Source organism: Ursus americanus, chromosome 12 (genome assembly GCF_024610735.1).
Source record: "Ursus americanus isolate L20-20 chromosome 12, mUrsAme1.1.p, whole genome shotgun sequence".
Lineage (NCBI taxonomy): Eukaryota > Metazoa > Chordata > Mammalia > Carnivora > Ursidae > Ursus > Ursus americanus.
The window spans coordinates 21,220,134-21,244,939 of NC_142138.1; the positions used below are offsets into that span (position 1 = coordinate 21,220,134).

The 24,806-nt window shown below is 40.3% G+C and overlaps 1 protein-coding gene across 3 annotated transcripts in view; it reads left to right on the forward strand.

The window, feature by feature from the left end:
• Positions 1–24,806, forward strand: part of DNAJC6 (DnaJ heat shock protein family (Hsp40) member C6) — a 140,803-nt gene that overhangs the window by 91,901 nt on the left and 24,096 nt on the right. For all 3 annotated transcript variants that reach the window (XM_045802128.2, XM_045802127.2, XM_045802130.2), the window contains 8 exons: positions 5,061–5,211; positions 6,304–6,353; positions 6,464–6,612; positions 16,235–16,357; positions 20,691–20,824; positions 21,334–21,528; positions 22,856–22,973; positions 24,490–24,569. In XM_045802128.2, the coding sequence (XP_045658084.2) occupies positions 5,061–5,211; positions 6,304–6,353; positions 6,464–6,612; positions 16,235–16,357; positions 20,691–20,824; positions 21,334–21,528; positions 22,856–22,973; positions 24,490–24,569 (1,000 nt within the window). The remainder of the gene's footprint in view (positions 1–5,060; positions 5,212–6,303; positions 6,354–6,463; positions 6,613–16,234; positions 16,358–20,690; positions 20,825–21,333; positions 21,529–22,855; positions 22,974–24,489; positions 24,570–24,806) is intronic.

Sequence of the window (24,806 nt, forward strand, 5' to 3'; positions counted from 1 at the left end):
TGGATGACGCTCTTATGTTCCATCAGCTCTGACCTCCCCACTCCCAAACTTCTAAGACCCACAAGTCCCTGAGGACCCTTTGGTAAACTCAGGGTGTGTTCTCACTAGTTGCCGTGTAGTCAAAGCATTTAGAAATACGTCAGAGGTGGCAGGGTTTAGATTCCTAAGAATGCACGTCTTTGCAATCCCAGCTAGTGCAAGGATTAGAAAACTTCTGTAAAGGGCCAGATATGAAATACTTTAGACTTTGTGGGTAGTCAGGTCTCTGCCACAACTACTCAACTTTGCTGTCATAGCATGAAAATACCCACAGACAATGTGTAAAGGAATAAGTGTGGTTGTATTCTAATAAACTTACAGACATTGAAATTTGACCTTTGAATCATATTCACCTTATTAAACATTTTCTTCGTTTGACTTTTTTCAGTCATTTAAAAATGTAGAGGCCACCTTTATTTCACAGACTGTACAAAAATAGGGCAGCAGACTGGATTTGGCCCGTGAACTATGGTTTGGCAGCCCCCGACCTACAACAGCCATTATTTTTCTCCTACATATTACTTTCTGACTGCACCATTTCCCTCTGTGCTGTGTCATGGTTTTGAAGCCTCTCTGCCCGTTCTCTCAGCTGAGACTCACATATCCTTTGGAGAATCTATGCTTCTGGCTCTCATGTAGCTCATTAGGGAAAGCCAGAATACATTCTACCTAAAAGAACCGTTAGGGCAAATTCAGATAACGTCCCTCCTCTCCTTCTTGTGTCCTGGCTAGTTTGACATATAATATGGGCATATGAAGAGTACAGACAGATTCTGACAAATGGTTCTGGTTTCTGCAGGGCTCCAAAGTTCTAATGAACAGTGCAAGCAGCCTGAGAGATGGCAAGAGACTGATTTTTAGATAATCACGGATATTTATATCCTTTTAATAGGCTGAGACCATGGAGTTCTGTTCCAGCACAAAATCAAGAGTCACAGAGAGGCCTGAATAATCAATTTGATGTCATCTCTTAGAAGAGTGGTATATAAAAAGGGTATTCAGGCTGAAGTGGAAACTCAGGATGGAAATGGGGGAAGTATAAACATTTTATACCATCCTATCCTCAAGATATTTAAAATGAAAACATGATACAGATTTTATGTGTTTAAAGAGGAATGATATGCCCTACATTATAGGGAACCAGAACCTGAGAGAACATTCTCAGATCTGTGGTTCTGGCCCTGATCTGTGGGACTGCCCTTCAGACCAATTCCTGGCATTTTATTTAGGGCTGTGAAGCAGTAGGGGTGACACAGGCTGTCTGCCTACATAATGAGATTGGTTTGGTTGGTCTGACAGATGCAGTGATTTATGGGAGTGTTTATTGTGGGGACATCTGCTGCCGAGAGCAGCCAGATGAAAGGCATACAGGTGGGAGGTAGAGAAGAGCCAGGAGTAGGAGAATGGTGGTTGTGCATCAGGCAGGTGAAGACCGTCCTGAGGACAACTGTTAGAACGGAGCTGATTCAGAGCCGTAGAATAGTGGGAAATGGTACAAGTAGCTTAGGCTTTGGATTGTGCAAATCTGGGCTTGAATCTCCAGCTCTGCCACTAGTTAGCTGAGAGTTTAGGAGAGTTCTTCCCTTCTTTGAGCCTCCGTTTCTTCATCTATAAAATGGAGATAATAAACACCCTCCTTCTTTCCAACTAGGTGAAATTGTGCTAACATAAACATTCAAATGGAGTTCCTGGTACATAAGGGAACTCAGTCAGTGGTAGACTTTATTCATGTTTGTCCATGTGTCCATTCATTTGTTTATTCACCAGCAGTGATTGTGTTTTGCAACTTCTAATAGAGCCGTCTTTTCCAATAGATGCCTAATGGTGAGTTAGGCATTAATGCCCCTTGTGATCAGGATGAGAGTACATAATAGTCAACATGTATTTATAGGCATACGTGTGAGCATCCACATGCCACATAGGAATTTAGTGGGAACCTGAAGTATGATTTAAAGAACAGCTGCCTGGCCAATAAACACAATAAAAGATACACAACTCACTAATTGGGGAAAGCACAAAACAAGACCAAAATGAGGTATTGTTTCACATTCACCAGATTGGTACAAATTTTAAAGTCTGACAATACCAAATGTTATACTGCACTGCTAGTAGGAGTTTAGACTGATATGACTGCTTAGAGAAATGAGTTGTCAATATCTGGAAAGCTGAAAATGTACACATCCCTCTTACTAGCAAATTCTACTCTTAAGTATAACCTAGAGAGAATTTCCCATTTATGATCAAGGCAATGTGTTCATAACCACATTGTTATAGTAAATGACCTTAGTGTCCCTCATTGGGTAATGGCTCATACTTTAAGTGAGCTAAAGTTACAGATGGCACCATAATAGATGAATTTTAAACCATGCTGAGTGAATAAAATAGACTGCAGACAGAAAACCATTTATATACATCTTCAAAACACAGAAAACAATGTATTGCTTATGGATACCTACATATGTAATAAATGTTTAAAGAAAGTATCTGGAATGATACATATGAAAACCAGAGCAGTATTAGGGAAAGAAAGAGGGATGTGATTGGAAGGGTTGCCTAAGGCTCAAATCCCAACCCTGCCATTTACTTACTAGCTGTGTAGCCTTAGACAAGTTCCTTAAGCTCTGTGCCTCAGTTTTCGGATCTATGAAAGAAAATAATAATAGTATCTGCTTCGCAGGTATGCTTTTAGGATTAAATGAGTAAATACAGGCAAAATGCTTAGAATAATATCCAGCAGATAGTAAGTGCTAGATAAGTTAGTAATTGTAGTTTTTATTACACAAATCTTTTATCTTTTATTTATTTTTAAAAATCTTTACTATTGCAACTTTTCATTTATAAATGTTTCAGTATTTATTCCGATAGGTGAGGACTGTTGTTGAACATAACTACAACATCATTATTAGTCCTAAAAAAGTAACAATAAATCCTTAATATCAAATACTTAGTGAGTGTTCAAATTCCAGTTGTCCCATAAATGTGATTAATTTTTTATAGTTTGGATTAAGTTCCAAACAAGATCCACACATTCTGCTTGGTTGACTTGTCTTTTAAGACATTTCGATCTACAGATTCCTCCTCCAACTTTCCTTTTTCTTGCAATTTATTTTTTTTAGCTTTATTGAGGTATAATTGATATGCAAAAATTACACACATTTAATGTATATGTTCTGATGACTTTAAACATATGCAAATACTTGTGATACTATTACCACAACCTCCAAAAACCTCCTCGTGCTCTTTTGTAGGTTTTTTTTGAGAAGAACACTTAACATGAGATCTATCTTCTTAACATATTTTAAAGTGCATCATAAATATTGCAATTTTTAAAAAAGAAGAGATGCCATCATATAGTTGAGAAGTGAACAAAGATGAAAAATGCAACACAGGAATTTCAGGATGTGGCATAATAATAGTTAGTTACAATCTATTGGCCCCTAGATATATTAGGTACTATACTAATTATTTTATATGCACTCACTTAACCTTTCCCTATGAAGAAGGAACTATTTTTATCCCAAATTTACAGTTAGGAAGAAAGAGGCTTACGAAGACTGTTACTTCCCAAGGTCACACAGTTAGGAGTAGCAAGGCTGGGCCAGAACCCAGGTGAGAATGACCCATGCTCTTGACTGCTAGGTTGAATAGACTCCCTAGTCATTGTTCACACTAGCCTCCTCTACACAGATTTCTACTTTCTTCCTGTATCGACCTTTGTGCTGCAGTAAGGAACATTCCCACAATGGGAATGGGAGCACTTCTAATAATAAAGGGCTATTGGTCACTCAGGCTCCATATTCATCAAAAGTCAGCTGGGAGCTCTGCCACACAGCTTCTTACTCCAGGACCCAGGAGTACAGCCATGATCTCAAACCCTGCCAGTTGATGGAGCAAAGAAAGAGACAGAAAGACACAGCGAGGCAATGAGAACTCTGGAGAGTTTCATACTCACAGTTCAAAGCTCTGTCCTGAAAGGGACACACAATATCTCCACACACATATCCTCACATATCGTAGACTAAAGCAGTCGTTTTCAACTGGGAGTAATGTTGCCCCTCCCCCCAGGGGATATGTGCCAACGTCTGGAGACAATTTGGGTTGTCACAGCCGGCAGCAGTGGGGGGCTACTGGTGCTCTCTAGTGGCTAGGGGCCGGGGATGCTGCCAAACACCCTCCAGGGCATGGGGCAGTGCTCCCCGCCCCCCAACACAGCAAGGAAGTATTTGACCCTAAATGTCAGCAGTGCCAAGATTGAGAAACTTGGCTAGAGCTAACCACAAGAGACCAGAAAATATGATTTTGTGAGTCTATAAGGAAGGAAAAACTGGAATACTTGACAAATAACACTGATGATCACCATGCATCCTAAAAACTGTTATAAAGGCCCCGGAGAAGCTATTTTCCATGATGGAAGTGAAGAATGAGTTGGAGGGATAGCCATGGAATGAGTCTGCTAACACAGTCAGCTCCATCTAAGGGCAGAGGAGACCTCTGGACCCACTTCTAAGCTGCTCTTCCTCTGATGCGGCACTGTCCGAAAGACAGGCCACGTGTACAATTAAAATTTTTCTAGTATTCACATTAAAAAGTAAAAAGGAGCAGCTGAAATTAATTTAATAATATCATCTACTTAATTCAGTATATTCAAAATACTGTCATTGCAACATGTAATCAATGTAAGAAGTATTAACAAGATCTTTTACATTCTTTTTTTTTTTTTTGCGCCATCTTTGAGATTTGTTGTGTATTTTGTACTTGCAACACATCTCAATTCGGACTAGCCACATTTCGGGGGCTCAGTGGGCACCTGTGGCTAATGGCTACAGCACTGTGAGCTTTCTGCGCCTGGGACAGCGAAGCGCTTCCCTGGGTCTCTGAGGCTTGGTCGCACTGCTAGGACCCAGAGTCAGTAAGTTCTGAGAGTGGGCATCACTTCCAGGAGTGTCTGCGCCGGTCTGCATAGGTTTCAGGGATGAAGGGAGACTGTGTAGATCACCTCTACTTCTGTTTCGCATTGGCAGGTGCCTCATCTCCAGACATGGAGCCCAGCTATGGGGGAGGTCTCTTTGACATGGTGAAAGGAGGTGCAGGGCGGCTCTTCAGTAACCTGAAGGACAACCTGAAAGACACCCTCAAAGACACATCTTCCAGAGTCATACAGTCTGTTACCAGGTATGCGCATTCTTCCCAGCTGAGTTAATGGACCTCCATGCCCCCCGAGGATCTGGTTACCTGCCAACTGCTTTTCTGGCTAGAGGACTGACAGTTGTGTGTTGTAACTGCATGGAGTCTCATCAACCAAGCAATGTTATTGAAGCCATAACGTTGAGGCCTTCAGAAGCAACAAGCACAGGCTCAGAGGAATCACTCAGCACACTGTTACGTTAAAATATAGTGGTTGCCATCCCCCTCTTGTGAATCCAGCATCCTGGGTTCTCGTACATTATCTGCCCTTGTTAACCATGTGACCTAGGCAACTTAATTGGCCTCTCTGAGCTTGACTTTTATACTCTGATAGGATTCATATCTCTGGTTGGTCTGAGAATTAAATAAGATAATAATGCACATGCAAGCTGAAAAAGCGATACTCATGGATTATAACTGAAACAATTGTTTTTTGTATTTTAATAGCCCTTTGAACCTTGTTTAGCGGAGGAAATTTTCTATCCTTCTACTGTATGAAAATTCTTATAAGCAGGCCATATGAATTCTTTTTTATTTGTACGTATTAGAAAATTCTAGGGTCACTTTAAGTTACAGTATGCAGTTTTGAGTCATAAATTCACATGTCAAGTCCAAAATATTAATCAACATTTTAATCTTTGTTTAAAGATAAAACTTATCCCTTACCTGCAATCCCCAGTTAGGGCCTGGCGGGCAGAGAGAAAGGGTGTCCCTTGTTTCTCCATCACTTCCTTTCTTACCCCCTAGCTGCTCACACTTAGAGGAGATATTCACACGTAGGCAAAGAGGCTAGAATAATCCGTGTTAATGACTGAGAGGTATTTTCTATTCTGAGATTGATTCTGTTCGTGAAGTGTCATCTACAGAGGGTATTGGGGTACATAAGAGTGGTAGATTTACACTCCTGTGCGTGTGGGTTGCTTCTCTCAATGATTATTCTTTGTTAGAGAGAAGGCCTTGAGGGAAGTCTAAATGCCTACTGGATGGAAGTGTCCAAGTCAATGGACAAGTGATTGAGAGAGGGGAAACCTGGCGTATTTGGATTATTTTAATGAGCACCTTTTCCTGTCTTGCTTTTAGCTACACGAAGGGAGATTTAGACTTCACTTATGTTACCTCCAGAATTATTGGTAAGTTTCTCATGGTCAGTAACTGCTCAGTAGCTCAGCTTGCAGTGGCTGCCCGTGGCAACAGCAAACCTGTTTAACCTGTCTCTCTCTCTGTCTGTGTTCCCTCCCAGTGATGTCCTTTCCTCTGGACAGTGTTGACATAGGATTCAGGAATCAGGTTGATGACATCCGAAGCTTTTTGGATTCCAGACATCTTGACCACTACACGGTGTACAATCTGTCACCCAAGTCGTATCGAACTGCCAAGTTTCACAGCAGGGTAAGGAATTTTAGCACTGGGATCACATGGTTTGAAGATATAACAGGGTATTTTTCCCTTTAAGAGCGATTCCCAAAGCCTTGTTGCTCAGACACACAAAGCTGATTAACTATATACTCTGGACACTTCTAGCCGCAACGTATTTATTAGGCTGCTATGAAATATTTTGAAGATTTTCCTTGGGTGAGGACATTTGCAGGAAAGTTTATCTGTCAGTGAGATACCATATATATAATTTGGGGTCTCAAATCATTTATGGCTGGTTGCTCAGTTGTTAGGGCACATTCCTATGGGGCTCAGTTGGAGATTGAACTGCTATGTAGGACGGTTGACGATCCTTATACTGTAGCACTAATTATGCCTTTAACCATTCCTTATTGCCGCTTGGGTATCATGATGAAGCCTGGCGCTAGACCAGTACAGACACCAGTGTTCTTGGAAATAACTCTCTGACATTCAGTAAAGGTGTTTGTTTCATGGGTAGAGGATAGCACACAGACAGTCCACACTGTCGGTGTGGTGATACTGTTACTACTATTTGGATTTTTTACACTGTCTTCTGAGGTGGGTGGAGACCTGGGACACAGAGAAGTAAGGTGACTTGTCCAAGACCATACCACTAGTAGGTGGTCTCAGGCTTGTGTTCTTAACTATTACTCTGGGCTGACGATATTACTGGGAAAAGCTGGCTTGTCCTCCTAAGGAGCATTTTGAACAAGGCAGAGAAATATTCCTAATTTCTGGCTGGTGAAGCCAGGAGTGCTGGCTTAGGTTTGAATCTGATGCAGAGTTTGATATTTCTGGCCAAGGAATTCTTGATTGACTCACTAAATGAAGGCCTTTTCTCTCTCAAGAACATCTTGAAATAGTTTGATTTAGCCTTAGATATGATTGGTTTTGCAACTACATCTGAGTCTATTGATAAATAGAAAGGATTTTCTTTTCTTTTTTTTAATAATATTTTTTATTATATTATGCTATACAATGGACACTTTAAAAGTGAAAATTGATTTCAGACTAGCAGCAGGATAGCTGGTTGTCCATGCTGTGTATCCAGGACCTCAGCTTAGATGCTGGAACACATGTTGCTCCAAATTTCAGTTGCCATTGATAATCTCTGGGTTTCGACTTCTGGATCTGTAAAAACACAAGAAGTGTGGTCTCTGTGTTCTCTAAGACCCCTACCTGCCTTAATGTTCAATAAGATAAGGGAGAGTTTTGCTAAGGACTTTCTTTTCTCTAAGTGTTCCTGAAATAGGCAAGAGGAAACCCAGTGGTTCTCAAATTTAGTGGGCAACAAAACCACCTGGAGTGCTAGTCAAACACCCAGGCCCCGAATTTCTGATTCAGCAGGACAGGAGAGTGGTGGGAGTCTGCACTGCTAACAGCTTCTTGGGTGTGACTCCTGCGGTTTCCCTGGGGACCACTCTTGAGACACACTGATAAAACCATTCTGAAGCATTTGGGTCTAAATTGCCATTCTGTAATGGAGATTTTAAATGCAGCTCTTTTAAATTCCCTATAATTAACTGCCTTTCCAACTCTCCTTCCATCTATTACCTAATTCAGAGCAACTGAATTAACATCAAACAAAAATGTGGGTAGATATTCTGTTTCTAACTCAGATGCAAATCTTTTGATTTTTCTTGTTTGGAGACTCGGTCAGTGTCCTCATTCTCATAACTGAAGGACGATGGAACATGCTCCACAATATTTCATAGAAATTTTATTTGATCTTGAAAGATCTCTAATAGTCTGGAAAATTTTCACTCTGAAAGTGAATAAAGAGATATCATTATAGAAGCACTCATACAGATGAGGATGTCTCTTTGTGTAGTATTTGTGAAAGCAATCTCTATAAAGGTATTTAAAGAAAAGCATCTATTAGTATAACTACATTTTTTGTGACCGGTCTTAACAGTCTTACCACAAGACCAGGACTTACATATTGAACATCTGTCCTGGGCTGCTCTCGTTGCCCTAAAAGAGCAGAAGGTATGTTTATTTGCCACTATTTGGAACATGTAGTGCCACCTAGAACAGTGCCTGGCATGGCTAATACATGTTTCTCAGAAGAATGAACATGCCAAGAATTGTTAAACACATAGATATAAAATAAATATTTGGTTCTTTTTCTGAAGACACTTAAGCCTGGCTGGAAAGAGAAGCCAAGGGATGCTTGGGTGGCTCAGCCGGTTAAGTGTTTGTCTTCAGCTCAGGTCACGATCCCATGGTGCTGGGATCAAGTCCCATAATGGGCTCCTTGCTCAGCAGGGAGCCTGCTTCTCCTTGGCCTGCTGCTCCCCCTGCTTGTTCTCTCTCTCCCTGACAAATAAATAAAATCTAAGAAAGAAAGAAAAAGAAGAAAGAAAGAAAGAAAGAAAGAAAGAAAGAAGAAAAGCAAGGGAGAAAGGAAGAAAGAAAAGGAAAAAAGAAAAGGAAGGGAGAAAGAAAGAAAGAAAGAAAGAAAGAAAGAAAGAAAGAAAGAGAAAGAAAGAAAGAAAGAAAAAAGAAAAGAAGGAAGGGAGAAAGAAAGAAAAGAAAAGAAGGAAGGGAGGAAGGGAGAAAGGAAGAAAGAAAGAGAGAGAGAAGCCAAAACATGCTGTAAAGACAAATGCAAATAATATTTACAATCCCTACTGAGGGAGTTTAGGGAAAGGAGACAGCAGCGAGAGCTGGGCTTTGAAGCATGAGTAAATCTTGCTTACTTATGAGTGTAAGTGAAAGGAATGGGGTTATTTCATCTCTGTGCAAGTTGTAGAATGTATCTTACAGAGGTCCTCATGATCTGGCCTCTGCCTGCGTCTCCAGCTTCATTTTTCACTGTTCTCCACTGCCTTAAAAAATGCCATGCTAGAACCAGGGGAGACACATACTGTCTCTTTGCATGAGCTGCTCCCTCTCAGTAGGAGTCCCTCATGCCACACCTCCCCATCCCTTCTAACAGCCTAACTTTGCTAAGGGGAGGATTTCAGTATGTTACCCACGAGGCTTTTCCAATTCTTTTCTCTAAAACACAGGCTTGCACTGTATCTTTAGCCCCTCCCAGACAGTCCCTAGAACTTGGCAGAATGCAAATGGACCCTCTGACCTAACTAGTTTTCTGCCCTTGGTTGCATCTCAGGAAGACAGCGCCCAAACCTTAGTATTTTCATCTTAGTTCTGTTTTGGATTTGGCTACATCTTTTTTCAAGCCCCCAGTCCTTTCTTTCCCCAGCACTAATGCCACAAATTGATTTGTATCTCATTGTTGCATTACTTAGGGAAGTTTTTTGGTTCTTATTTTCCAAATCAGGAGAACTAGAACTATTTCTTCCTCCTTCCAGGACTGTGGAGTGCTAGGTCTGCAGTTAAATCTTATTTTAATAAATATAGATGGCATGGGGTGCCTGGCTGGCTCAGTCAGTAGAGCATGTGACTCTTGATCTCCGGGTTGTAAGTTCAAGCCCCACATTGGGTGTAGAGATCAGTTAAAAATAAAATCTTTAAAAAAATTTTTTTTAAATTAATATAGATGACAGTGTCTTCCATAAATTCCAGGGCTGGAAAAGACCAAACATGAGACTGGTTTTATTTATAGATTCACAGGAGTCCAGCTCTATGTATATCTGAACTCAGTCACTTTACATTTTTATTATGGGAGGTGTGTTTGGGGATATGGGTGGTGGTGGCAGAGACAGGTTGTTTCCAGGAAGATTTCACTTTGCTGAGGGGAGTCATTTTGTATTGTAATTAGCGTTTATGCTTAGAAGCCACATGGTTTGATAGGAATGATAAAATAATCAACTAGAAGTTTTCTTAGTCTTTGCATGTGTAACAGAGTATTAGAATAAGACTCATATTTAGTCTCCATTTTAAAAGAGGCCCCAACTCAAAAAAATACTTGGCAGATTGCCTCGCTTTCAAGGTGAGGTGCTAGAATACCTATTCAGAACTGCACAAGAGGTATTGAACAGCAGTTTTCTTACTTGTCTTAGCCAGTTTCCACCTTGAGGAAATAAAAATGACCAATGTTGACTGTAACGTCCTGGAGACCAATGAGATGCATTATCTAAACCAGGTGTTCCTAATCTGAGTTAAAGAAATGCAGGTCCGTTGTGTATGTAGACCCATGGATGGGCTTTGGAGAGTTTAACCATCTCTTCCATTCCTTTCTTTCTTCCTTTTTCTTCTTTTTTTGATGGTAAACTATACGTGACATAAACATACACAGTTTTATTTTATTTATTTATTTTTTTTTATTTTAATGTTTTTTTATTACATTATGTTAGTCACCATACAGTACATCCCTGGTTTCCGATGTAAAGTTCGATGATTCATTAGTTGCGTATAACACCCGGTGCACCATGCAATACGTGCCCTCCTTACCACCCATCACCGGCCTATCCCTACATTTTTTTTTTTTTATAATGATTTTTTATTATATTATGTTAGTCACCATACAGTACATCCCCGGTTTTCGATGTAAGGCTCGATGATTCATTAGTTGTGTATAACACCCAGTGCACCATGCCATATGTGCCCTCCTTACTACCCATCACCGGCCTATCCCATTCCCCCACCCCCCTCCCCTCTGAGGCCCTCAGTTTGTTTCTCATAGTCCATAGTAAACATACACATTTTTAACCATCGGTAAGAATACAGTTTGGTGACACTGAATACATTCACAGTGCTGTGTACCATCACCACCGTCTATCCCACACCTTTTCCAGCATCTCCCAAATAAACACCATACCCATCCACTTGTGGGTGTGTGCACACTGGCTCACTTCTGCACACGTTACAGTCTGCTCAGAATATCAGGAACCACTGCTTTACACATTGCTGTTGGCAAGAGGTGGGAAACTGGATGAATGGCCACTAAGTTGAGCCTGGCCCTGAAGTTCTTACATGCTGATAGCGCTCCACGGCCACTCTGAGTGTCCTTCTTGCTCTGTTCAGCCAGAAGAAAAGTATGCTGGAGGAGCTCTGTGAGGGGCATAAAACAAAAACAAAAACCCAGGTGGTTCCTTTAGAATCTTTCTTCATTTTGACTATTTCTAAACTGCATGATCCTGTAGGATTTCTTCCCTTTTGAGAACAAATTGATTTGGGGGAAATATGCTATCAGCTTGAACTTCTTAAAGGTCAGTCTTTTGTTTGTTTCTTTATTTGTTTTTCTTTTCCTTCCCAGAGCTCACCAAAGAAGTCACCGTAGCTCCCAGGCGTTTTGACTTTGGTTCACTGGTTGGTGAGGAGGGTTGGCCATAGAGGAGTGACCCTGAAGCTTATACTTCACCTCTCCCTCTGCCACCAGGCTTTAGTGAAAGGATAGGAAATAATGGGTAGGGGGAAAAAAAAAAAACACCTGGCCTGGAAGCCAGAGGGCTGGGGATCCCCACGCTCTAGTTCTGCAGGCATCAGTGAATTGAATATCTTTACCTTTGAAAATATAGCCATCACTTGAAGCCATAACCACCCCACAAATGTAGGATGAAATTGCAGTTAATCATCAACCATTGGACAGTGTGATAGCGTAGAAAGTACACGACTCTTATTTTTTTATTGAGATGAAATTAATAGCATATACACAAATTCTAAACTTTAAAAATTACCCTACGTTCACATCTCAGTGTTCCTCTTCCTGGTTAAATCACCATTTTCTCCTGCATAAATTAGGGATGACAATACCAGTATCTACCTTGCAAATACTCAGAAACTTTTTCTGTAGGTTTGCTCTAAGGAATAAACTTGATAGCAGTACCTGCCCTATAGTGAGCATTCAGTAAGTGATAGTTACGATTAATGTTAGTAATAATAAAATGCCACAAGAAATGATTGACTGAAATACCCCTGTTTCCCAAGAATGGTGCAGTAGATTCTTAAAACACTGGGTATGGCTCTTGAGTCTAATTCTCTGTAGTACCTTTTGCTCTTATGCTCGGCAAGTGGGATGCTCCGGCTATCTTATCTCATGCTTGGGGTGATGGAGAGATGAAAATGGAGTGGCATCCAGCCCTGGTGCTGTTTTGGCTTCTTTCCCCACTGGGTGGTATCATGGCAGCCTGTAATCCATATGGCATTTTCTGACGCTTATGGCTCTGGGAGGTGTTTAGAGAGACTGGAGATTGCATCTCGAAGTGTCACATGCCCAAGGACTATGCTTATTGCATGAACCTGTGAACCCCAGGGAGCTACAAAAATAGCTTGCAGTGATTGAATTCCTTAAAACGTTTTTGTTTTGTTTATGCCTTAATGTTATTTTTTTCCCTTTTAGATGGAGTACATGCTTTAAAAAAAATTCTAATTGTATGTTTGCTTAATGGTGTATAATTATATATCAAGTAAATATGTAATTATGGAGTACTTTAAATTAATATTATTTACTTGATGGATTTAATGATTCTGGAGCTTTTAGCCTATTGTGCTAAGAACAATTTAGCCAACTTTTAGCTGAGACTCATTACAGATATTGACATTTAAAGTGTTTGTATGGTTGACAGACAGCTTCTAAGAGGTTTAAAAATATTGCCTTGAAAAGCAGTTTTTTTCATACTTTTACATGATTGCAACCTTAAAACAACAAAATTGATTCGCCTATTCCTTCCCTGAGAGATTGTACATGTAGACAAATCTTAGTAGAAGAAGTGATTGCCAAATGGGGTTCATTCCTTTGTTCTTTCATTCATTCAGTCACTCAGCAAATATCCGCTGAGCACCTGCCATTCAACTAACACATGGACACGACTCTGGGGTTACAAAATGAATAATAACTTAGGGTGTCTCCTCTCATGGGGCTTAGTGTCTAGAGGGGGAGACAGATATAGGCAGTTGATTTGAGTACAATTGGACAATAAGCTGGCACTCGCCATGCTTATGTTGTGCTACTTAATTCTAACAGTCTTGTAATGCCCATTTTCACTTTACACAGGAGAGATTTTAGGCTAGGAGAGATCAGTAACATGACTAACATTTATCAGGTCCTAAGTGGTGAAGCAAAGGTGAAAACCCAGCCGGTGGGTTCAACCATGTTGCTCTACTGATAAAAACTTTAATAGATGAAAATGGACAAGGGCATGGTACAAAGACCTAAGTTAACTAAGATTTCTGCCTGTGGGTGTTAGGGAAACTGTCAGAGACAAAAGAGCACTTGAACTTGGGTTTTGAAGGATGAATACAAATTTACTAAGGGAAGAAAAGCATTATAGACAAGAACCAGCTTGTACAAATGTATACTTTCCAGTTTCTCTGATGGCAAAATTTGTCTTCCCAACTATTCTTTTTTTTTTTTTTTTTAAATCAGTGTATCATTTCCGTTCCTTGAGAACACATTGGTGGGGAATCCATTTGGGGGTAAAGAATGGCCAGAAACAGCCCTAATTCGTGTTGGGTAGAAGGGGCAAGCTGATACAGAGTTTAAACTGACAGAAGCCCAGTAGTGGGTCACCCTGGATTGCTTTGTAGCTGTGTCAAGCATTTCAACTACTTTGTTTAGTAAACCACACCTGTCATTGCCGAAAGGTATAGGGAAGTAAGTACCTGAAAGGTCCCGGGCCATTACCCTACAATCATCTTATAGAAAAATGTCACAAATTAAACTAAAGGCATAGGCTTTCTTGGCAACCCCAGAATGAGAAACTCCAGGTGTTTGCTTTTGGATGTCAGCTCTAGAGAGACCACACATCATTTCTCATTTATATTTTGATTAGCGATTATCTAGTTACCAGAAAATGGCAACCAGATAGATTGCCCGTGCCTCCCTCTCCCCACTGTTAAACTTTAGGAATTTGAGGCATTTGGGTTTTCTTAGGCCAGTGGTGGTAGTGTTTCAGAGTATTTTCTGGTGACACCATCCATATAAAGCTTAGTCTTTCTCCAGAATTCCCTACCTCAGCAAATGGCACCTGTCATCCTTTTATCCAGCCATTCAGGCTGGAAATCTGGGAGTCATCCTTGACCCTTTCTCCCTCATCTCTTAAGTACGCCCCTCCACATTCACTCACTGCCCCCATATGCTCAATCTCCAAGTCATATATACAAAGGTATTCCACTTTGTCTCTAATTCTTGAATCCCTCAAGTCTTTTTTTTACCCCACTGCCACTCTCTGGCCTTAGCCACCATCATCCCTAACTTGGACTCCTCAGCGGCCTCCTGACTGCTCTCCCTGGCTACTCTCATGGCATCCACATCCATTGTCCACACTGGATCTTAAGAGATCTTTGGAAAATGCAGATGAGAGTCACTCTCCTTCTTAAATATTCTCCTAGCTCCTAACAAGATCTTGTATTATCTGGCCCTTCAGTCTACATTCTTGCTAAACAGGATTTCTTTCATTTATTCAAACATAGCTGGCTTTATCTGAACTCAGAGCTTTGCACTGGCAGTTATTTAATACAATAATGATCACAATAGCTAACATTCCTTAATCACTTTGTGTGTGTCAGATACTGAGCTGAGCCCTTGAAATACATCCTCATGTACTAACCAAACCCTGTGAGGTAGGTAGGTACCACTCACCACATTTTATGAAGGAAGAAAGGCTTTATAAAAGAGGTCACAAAGTTTGCCCAAGTCTAAACTTCTTATTTTTATTACCTAACTTAGGAAATGTCTAATCAGTTGGGGTTCACGCCTAATATTTTGAGCAACTGATAATCTCTAGCAGTATACTGTTGTTGCCCAGTGATTTATATTCAGAACACCTGGGTGTTCTGGGTGAATATAACACTGCTGGTACTGGCCGGCAGTATGACTTTAGACAAGACAACCTCTAAGAGTCAGTATTCTCATCTGTAGAACGGGGATCACATTAATACCTGAGTATGATTGTGGTTCAGCTCAGAGCCAAACAATTCCAGGAACATAGTCGATGCTCTACAATGGGTTAAATGAACATGTGTGTTAGATGAATGAAAATACCGAGGATTGCCCCCATGGAGTTATGAGTTCTCTCCTTAAGACAGAAAGAAATAAGAGCTCTGAACAACGGTACCTTTGGCTCACTCTGTGGCTCTTTTTATGTTCTCATGAGAACTGGGGTAAAATTAGGGATAATGCAGGATTTATAAGGTAATACTATAATTAAGTATCTAATAGGCAGGTCAAAACATTTTATACTTAATAGAAATTAAATGCAACCTCACAGAATTAAAAAAATCCAAATATATAGTTTAAATGGTCTATTTTATTTTTTTAGAGAGAGACGATGCATGTGCGCATGGGGATAGGGGAGTGGGTGGGGGAGAGGGCAGACGGAGAGGAGAAGAGAGGATCTCAAGAAGACTCTGTGCTGAGTGCAGAGCCCAATGCAGAGCTTGATCTCACGACCCTGAGATCATGACCTGAGCTGAAATCAAGAGTTTGTTGCTTAACTGACTGAGCCACTCAGGTACCCCTAAATGGTCTATTTTTATTTAAAACGTACTTCAAAATGTGTTTTTATACCTTTACTGGAGTGGAATTTTTTATTAAGAAATTGTTATATTAAACAACTCTTCTTTCTGCGTTTGGACCCTGTTCCCATCTCTTCTTGTCTCTATTAAAAGAGAATGTGGCATCATATTCCAGAAGTTGTTTGATGTGATAGCTCCTTATGCAGAGGAGTTGCTTGGGAAATCATTTCCTTTTGCTCTGTTCCCTTAGGTCTCAGAGTGCAGTTGGCCCATCAGGCAGGCCCCCAGTCTGCACAATCTTTTTGCTGTGTGTCGGAATATGTATAATTGGCTACTACAGAATCCCAAAAATGTCTGTGTTGTCCACTGCTTGGTGAGTAACCTTTATTGTTGTTGTTGTTGTCATTTGTGGTAGGTGGGTTTGGTTTGGCCAAATACAGCTGGCTCTATACAGACCGGTGCACAGGTAACATTTAAGCTGAATAAGTATTTGTTGAATCCCTACTTAGGAATTAGGTAATATGAGGGATATAAAAATGAGGGAGGAATTTATTATTCTTGCCTTAAAGCTTGAGTATTCTTGAGAGAGGCAGATACATACACATAATACAGAGCCTGTAGAATGTGCTAAGTATTATAAAAAAGGTAGAAACAAGAACTGTGGGTACACAGGCAAAAATACGATTGAGTTGTGTGTGAATAGAGTTGATAAACACTTTGGAATATTTATCGTTTCTTTTTGTGTTTGAATAAAAATGAAATAAGAAGACCTCCATGCTCTCGTAAGTAGTCACATAGATTGATTGTAGGATTCCTAGTGGGACTGATGACTTTTCTGGCCACTGACTTCTTAGAGTCCCTTTCCCCAACTCTCCTCTAGTGGCCTCTTACCTATCGTTTAAAACTCAACTCTGGTAAAATCTTTCTGACTCGTTAGTATTTTCACAGTACGGACATTCCCATTGTATATATAAATGTCTTCTGTGGCATCCTTGTAATCTGGTGATCTGCCTGTTTTCCCACTAGACTGTAAGCATCTCACAGGCAAGAACTGTGTCTTCTTTACCTTTGTATGCTGGGTATGAAAGGTTTGAATAAGTGATTGCATACATAAAGGAATGGACACACAAGTGGAATCTGAGCATAAATACTGGAATATTCATTGGTTCTATAAATGTCAAGGTGTATTTTTTGCTCTAGGGTTACCTGATGATTTTCTCCTTCCTTCTTGAGAGCCATTAGGCTAATAGAGGGAAGAATGCTAAAGAACATATTTTCTTCTTTCCAACTCACATTCTCAACCTCTTAAAAAGCGCTTGGATTAAGAAGTTGTGGTCCATATATACAATGGAATATTACTCAGCTATCAAAAAGAACGAGTTCTCAACATTTGCTGCAACATGGACGGCACTGGAGGAGATAATGCTAAGTGAAATAAGTCAAGCAGAGAAAGGCAATTATCATATGGTTTCTCTCATCTATGGAACATAAGAACTAGGAAGATTGGTAGGGGAAGAAAGGGATAAAGAAAGGGGGGGTAATCAGAAGGGGGAATGAAGCATGAGAGACTACGGACTCTGAGAAACAAACTGAGGGCTTCGGAGAGGAGGGGGGTGGGGGAATGGGATAGCCTGGTGATGGGTAGTAAGGAGGGCACGTATTGCATGGTGCACTGGGTGTTATACGCAACTAATGAATCATCGAACTTTACATCAAAAAAAAAAAAAAAGCACTTGGTGTTCCTAGGAGTTTAATGCAAAAGGCCAAAGCATTTTCCTTTGGAGGCACAACAGATTGTGCAACAGAACAGATTACTTTCAGGAACTAAGCAGCCTTTAGGCACCTTAGTGATTTTCTCTTCATGCGAGAACTTTCTAAAAGTTCAGAGCCAAAGCCTGACAGCTTTGTAAGGGAAGATGGCTTGAGAGAGACCAGAGGCTTCCCGTACTTATGATACAATCATGAATACCCAAAAGCCAAGAAAGAAGAAAAAAAGAAGCAAAGGATTATGACATCGTCGGCTGCTCTCTAGCTCACTGAAAAAAGATATGCGTGAGTCGGACATCTGCAGCAAGTCTTTGGGAAATGGAATTGAAGCTGGAAGTGGGAGATTTTATTTTTATCATGTATATTTCTGTTTTATTAAGGCTAATGAGCATATACTCATATTTCCATAAAAAACTGGTTAAACTTTTAAAAAGACTTTCGCGGTAGACAAAAGGAGGGGACACATATCCAAGAGCCATGAATCAGGTAAGATTATCAGGAAGGCTAAATCTAAAAGGAATGAAAATTAAGAAAAATATCTTTAAAAAAAACTGTCCTTGGAATAAGGATAATAAGAAATGCTTGAGGCATTTGTATATAATCTTAACTCCTTCTGTTTTCTCTATCAGGGGAACAGATGTCAGGCTAGGAAGGGAGTAACAGTGATCATTAAGACATAGCCGATAGGTAGTGAGATACGAAAAGAGCCTCACAGTACTTAAAAACAATCCACTCTCTAGACCTAAATTCCATGACAGAATGCTGAGAGCGCTTGGAAAAGCAATCATGGACTCCTTATGTAATATGAGGAAACAGAAAATAGAGGTGCCAGGCAAACAAAGACAGGAGAGGTTTTCCAAAAGATGGAGAAGGTTGATCCTGGAAAGTTACAGGCTGGTGAACCTGATGGCAATTCAAGGCAAAATTCTAATGTAAATCTTTGCACAGATGATTTTAAACTCTTAAGAAAAAGAAGTCCTCATTGCTTCATTATGAACACATGTATCAGGACAACTGAACTTTCGCAACAAAACCAATAGATTAGTAGGGACAGTTTATTGGATTCCTGCAAGACATCTCCCAATTTCTTATAATCAAGATAGGGAAATTTGGGCTAGGTTGTTATACATTTAGTTGGATTGTGTCTCAGTGTCTGCTTCCAAAGGTAGGTGATTAATGGATCAGCATCCTCCCGGGAGAAGGTTGCATTTGGTTGCTCTTTTAATTAAAAATGTTGATGATGATATGAAGATCAAGCTTACCAATTTTCTCAGAACTGGGAAGGTCATATAATGAATCTGGATTTTAAAAGCCATTGCAGGTTGGTTGTTTAACAGAAGCTAACAATGTGAAATTAAACACAGGATAAATGTAAAGTCCTGAATTTTGTTGTAAAAGATTAAATATATTTGTCTCTTAGCTTAACACATCATTTGAAAAAGAACTAGGGGTTTTAGTGGCTAAGAAGATCAATAAGAGCTTATGGTATGACTTAGCCTGCATATAAACTAGTTTGGCCTGGGGTTATGTTAATAAAAGCATAGTGTCCAGAATAAGGAAGATGATATTTCTTTTCCTCTCTAGTGTGGTTGGAGTGCATCTCATATCTTGTATTTCACATCTGGGTAGCACATTTAAGGTTGTTGTTTTAAAATGAGTCTGTTCAGAGAAAGTTCACCAAATGATGTCTCTGAAAATGGAATATCAAATGGGGAAGAATCAAAGGAACTGTTTATTAGTTGGGGTTCTTTAGAGAAACCGAACCAACATACAATGTATTTATTATAGGAATTGGCTCATGCAGTTACAGAGGCTGAGAAGTCCCACAATTTGTTTGCTCTCTGCAAGCTAGAGAACCAGAAAATTTGGTGATGTAATTCAGTCTGAGTCCAACACCGGCTAACCAGGGGCTCTGATGTCCCAGGGCAGAAGAAGGTAGACATTTCCAGTTCAACAAGATAGAAAATTTGCCCTTCCTTTACTTTTTGGTTCTATTCAGGTCCTCAACAGATTAGATGATGCCCACTCACGTTCATGAGGGTGTATCTTTTTTTTACTCACTCTACTGAATCAAATGCCGATCACTTTTAGAAACACCCCCATAGACACACCCAGAAGTAATATTTTACCAGCTATCTGAGCATCCCTTAACCCAGTCAAGTTGACACACAAAATTAGCCATCACAGATTGGGTGTGTTTTTAACCTGGAAAATAGAAGAGTTGGTGGAAAGGGAGGGTATTTCAGACATGTGAAATGTTTTCCCAGGGAGAAAGAGGTAGGTTTACTCTTTCCTGACTGAAAGAAGAATGAAGATCACTGAGTGGAATAAGACTTCAAGTCCACTTATTCAGGATAAAGAAGAACTCTGTAAGCTGGACGGGCTTTTTCAAGTAGCAGCAAGCTCCATGTCACTTAAAGTATTCTAGAAGAACCCGGGTCACCATCTGTTAGGAATGTTACTGCGTATATTTCTCCATTGAATGTGGTTAAATCCTGTGTAGCTGCTTTATTTTCCATGACTCTGGTAACATACCTTGGGTGAAGCATATACATAGCATATTCCAAAAAGCAGTATTTACCTAATCTGTAAACTCTCCCTCTGGCATGCAACCAAGAGATCTTAACTACCAATTCTGATCCTACAAGATTGAAGATTAGATTATTTTTCAGTAAATATGCAAATCAAATTTACATTGCTTGGTTTCTTAGGTTAGTAGAGAGTTAATTTTACCCTAAGAATAAGTCTTCTTTGCTGCTTCGTGATTTGAAGAGCTGGGACAGTGTTTGCTTTTCAAGTGCACAATTTTGAACTGAAAATCATTTGTTAAGAGGAATTCTCCCCTCTCTCCCCCCTTTTAACTGCAAGTACAGTCATTCTCGGTGGTGAGTGGCTGATTGGACAATGTTTGTGACAGGTTTGTGTATCTTCCTTGGCAGGATGGACGGGCAGCATCGTCAATTCTGGTTGGTGCTATGTTCATTTTCTGTAATCTCTACTCTACTCCTGGCCCAGCCGTACGATTGTTATATGCAAAGCGACCTGGAATTGGACTGTCACCATCCCACAGGAGGTAAAGTAAGCTAGAGGCAGGGTAGGCCCAGATGTTTCCAACTGGTATCATGCACTTAAAAAAAGGAAAACCCTTTTCAGGTAATTGACTTATTACATTCCCATTAGTCATAGCTTCTTTTTTTCTCTTATTTAAATTGCCTCTCCTTACTTTTTTTTGGATTAAAAGTGGTTCTGATGACAAGTCCTAAAATTTTTCCAGAGCCAGCCTTTAGCTGATAAATTGAATATGGTAGGTCAAAAAGGAACAGATGTGCAAATATCGAGCTAGTATAAGGCTCATTTAATAAATACCCCTTTATCAGTTCTTAGGGGGAAGTATAGTAATGTCATTATATGAAAGCGTTCCTAAATTTTTGGCTACATCCTTTTTTGGTAGTTAATGTTTAAGAAATTAACACAGTAAATGGTTATTACAAGTTAGTCATTTAAAAGAACAGACTTCATAGCAAAGATTGATTGCTTCTTTCTTCTGCTGGACGCCAACAGAATGTCAATCTTCTGTTTCAGATACCTGGGCTATATGTGTGACCTCCTAGCAGACAAACCCTATCGCCCTCACTTCAAGCCTCTCACCATTAAGTCCATCACTGTCAGTCCAGTTCCTTTTTTTAACAAACAGAGAAACGGATGTCGTCCTTACTGTGATGTATTGATTGGAGAAACCAAAATATATACGACCTGTGCAGATTTTGAACGAATGAAGTAAGTCATTATACTTTTCCTTCTTTTTTTTTTAAGATTTTATTTATTTGAGAGAGAGAGTGAGAGAGCACATGAGAGTGCGAGTACAAGTGGGGGGAAAAGTAGAAGGAAAGGAAGAAGCAGACTCTCCACTGAGCAGGGAGCCTGACTTGGGGCTTGATCCTAGGACCCCGAGATTATGACCTGAGCTGAGGGCAGATGCTTAACCGACTGAGCCACCCAGGCGTCCCAGTCATGATACTTTTCTTCACTTCTTGTGAATTGCTCAATTCTTGTGTAAGCTGGATCATATTCTTCCTGTGAGGACTGCATTACTGTGACATGGCTGATATTAAAAAACAAAGTTCTATGTAGGTTCTAATTATAGAAAAACACAAGTAAGTCAAGGGACACTATGGCTCCCTCTCAAATGGAGATACAAGCTAAGGGACTAACGTGAGCTATAATGAGGGTTAAGACAGTGATGGGGACAGAGGACCTGCACATTTAAGAAAGAGATGACCTTGATGAGATTTGGTGAGGATGAGGGAAGAAACAGGGATGAACGAAATTTCTCGGTGAGCAACTAGGTAGATGGTGATGTAATTAAAGGAGTTATAGAATCCAAAATAAAGAGCAGGTGCCAGTGGGAAGTGGTAGGGGGTGTGGAGAGAAGGGAGTGGATGGTAACATAAAATGAAATTATATTTGGGATGCTTGGGTGGCTCAGTCTGTTAAGCACCTGCCTTTGGCTCAGGTCATGATCCCAGGGTCCTGGAATCGAGTTTCACATCATGTTCCTTGCTCAGCAGGGAGCCTGCTTCTCCCTCTGCCTGCTGCTGCCCCTGCTTATACGCTCTCTCTCTCTGATAAATAAATAAAATCTTTTAAAAAATTGATGAAGTCAATTTGGAATAGGTTGAATTTGGGGATTGGTATCCAAGACCCTCATAGAGCATGGCATTGCAGTTTCTATACTGATCTTGGTTGGACATTTTTGTTCCCTCTGTCCCTGCTTTTACTATTAATTTAAAGTTAGGAAATGACAAATATGTCCAGGCTAGATGTATTTGAGGATTATGAGATCTGCAGAGTAGGGATGGGCAGTCAATTTATCTGGAAGTCCAGATGGGGTGGAGAAAGAGAGGGCCTAGCGTTGGACCAACAACATCCCACGACAGAACCAGTTTGCACCCATGGCTGTGCTCCCGACTCTGCTCAAGATAGGAAACGATTCTTGGGTCTAGGCTTGGGCAACACGTCCCTTGGCCAGAGCCATAGAGGACTCTACCTATGTGATTATACAAGATTGGACTCTTTCAATGTATATTTTTGTCTCTGTTTAAAGAGAATACCGTGTCCAAGATGGAAAAATCTTCATTCCCTTGAGCATCACTGTGCAAGGAGATGTGGTTGTTTCCATGTATCACTTGAGGTCAACCATTGGGAGCCGGCTACAGGCTAAGGTATGGTTTCAGGAAGAATCATAGCATAAACTCTTCTGAGCCTTTAATAGGAGTATTTTATTTCATCTTACTATTTAAAGTAAGCTCTACAACCAGTGTGGAGCTTGGATTCATGATCCCGGGATCAAGAGTGGCATGCTCTACCAGCTGAGCCAGCCAGGCATCCCTTTATATAAGGCGTATTTTAGAATCTTTTCTCTGCATCAGTTGGGTTTGAGTGACTTGTAGTTTTAGAATTAGAAAGAGTCTTTAAAAATAACTTATGCCTATTTCCCTCATTTTATAGGGAATGAGACTCAGAGAGGTTGTGATTTGCCCCGTCCTTGGCTTGATGACTTTGCCAGAAGCTGACAGCCCTAGAACTTCTAGCAAACCTTGCTCTTTAGAAGCTTGTGCCCTTTTTTAATAATGTCCCATTTGGATCGATGTGAGAGGAGATATTTCTATGAAGGGTGTGGGATTAAGTAATTATATTTTTTCAATTTTTTTTATTACCATGAAATTCATATAACATAAAATTCACTCTTTTAATGTGTACAGTGCAATTATGTTTAGTATGTTCAAAAGGTTATGCAGCACCAGTATATAATTCCAGAACATCTTTGTCATGCCCAAAAGAAACCCTATACTTACTAGCGGCTTCTGCCCGTTTGCCTCTTCCATCTCCTGGGCAACCACTAATCTACTTTCTGTTTCTATAGACTTACCTATTTGGGACATTTCATATGAATGGAATCATACACTATGTGGTCCTTTGTGACTGGCTTCTTTCACTTAGCATGTTTCTGAAAATCATCCATGTTGTACCATGTATCAGTACTTCATTCCTTTATATGACTGAATAATATTCCATTATGATGCTATCACTGTTCATTAATCTCTTCATCAGTTGATGGACATTTGGGTCTTGCCTCTTCTCAGATATTATGAATAATGTAATAAGTACTTGTATTTTAATTCATCAAATATTTCCTAAGTGCATGCTCTGTGCCAGTCATCACCTTAGGGGTTTAGGACAGACAGGAATAAGACTATGTCCCTGCCCTTTGGGAGCTCAGCCTGGTAAGAGAAATTCACCACATGTCGGAATATCCACTATCAGAGTAGAAGTAGAATGAGATGCTATAATGAGAGTGGTTTGTTTTAGCCAGTGGTGACTAGAGAAAGGCTACAGAGAGGATATGACCTTGTAAGGTGGCCCCTGAAGGATGAGTTCATCAGGTTGAAACAGGGGCATCCTGGGTAGAAGGAATGGAATGAAACAAAGTAAGGCGGTATGCAAGAACCTGAGACATTAATGGAAGAAGAAAATGGTTTGCCCAAGCAGAGTTCATGGGGAGGAGAGGCTGGAAATGACCCTGGGCCATTTCCAAATGGGAAGGTCATTAACATTCATAGTAAACAAAGGCTCAGATGTTGAAACAGTTGAAGATGCATGGCTCCCCAAAATATAATGTTTTGATCCGATTCCTTTTTCACTGGTTGATTGTAATGTGCTTCTCTCATGTATTTTTAGGTGACCAACACCCAGATATTTCAGCTTCAGTTTCATACTGGATTCATACCACTGGAAACCACAGTTTTAAAGTTCACCAAGTGAGTGCTTCTTGGACCGAGCAACACTTTCAATACAAAATGCTGGGAGCCAAGTGCCCACAGCTCATTGGCTCTGTTCCTGCAGCATCGCCTGGAATCCTGTGCTGCAGGACTGTTAGAGTATGGCTTAATAACACAGAGAGCCCAGTTGCATTTTACAACTTGCAATTGGGTGTAATTTGTCTTGAACAGGACAGGATCAAAGACTTCAAACAGAAAGGTCTAAAAATTCTGTGT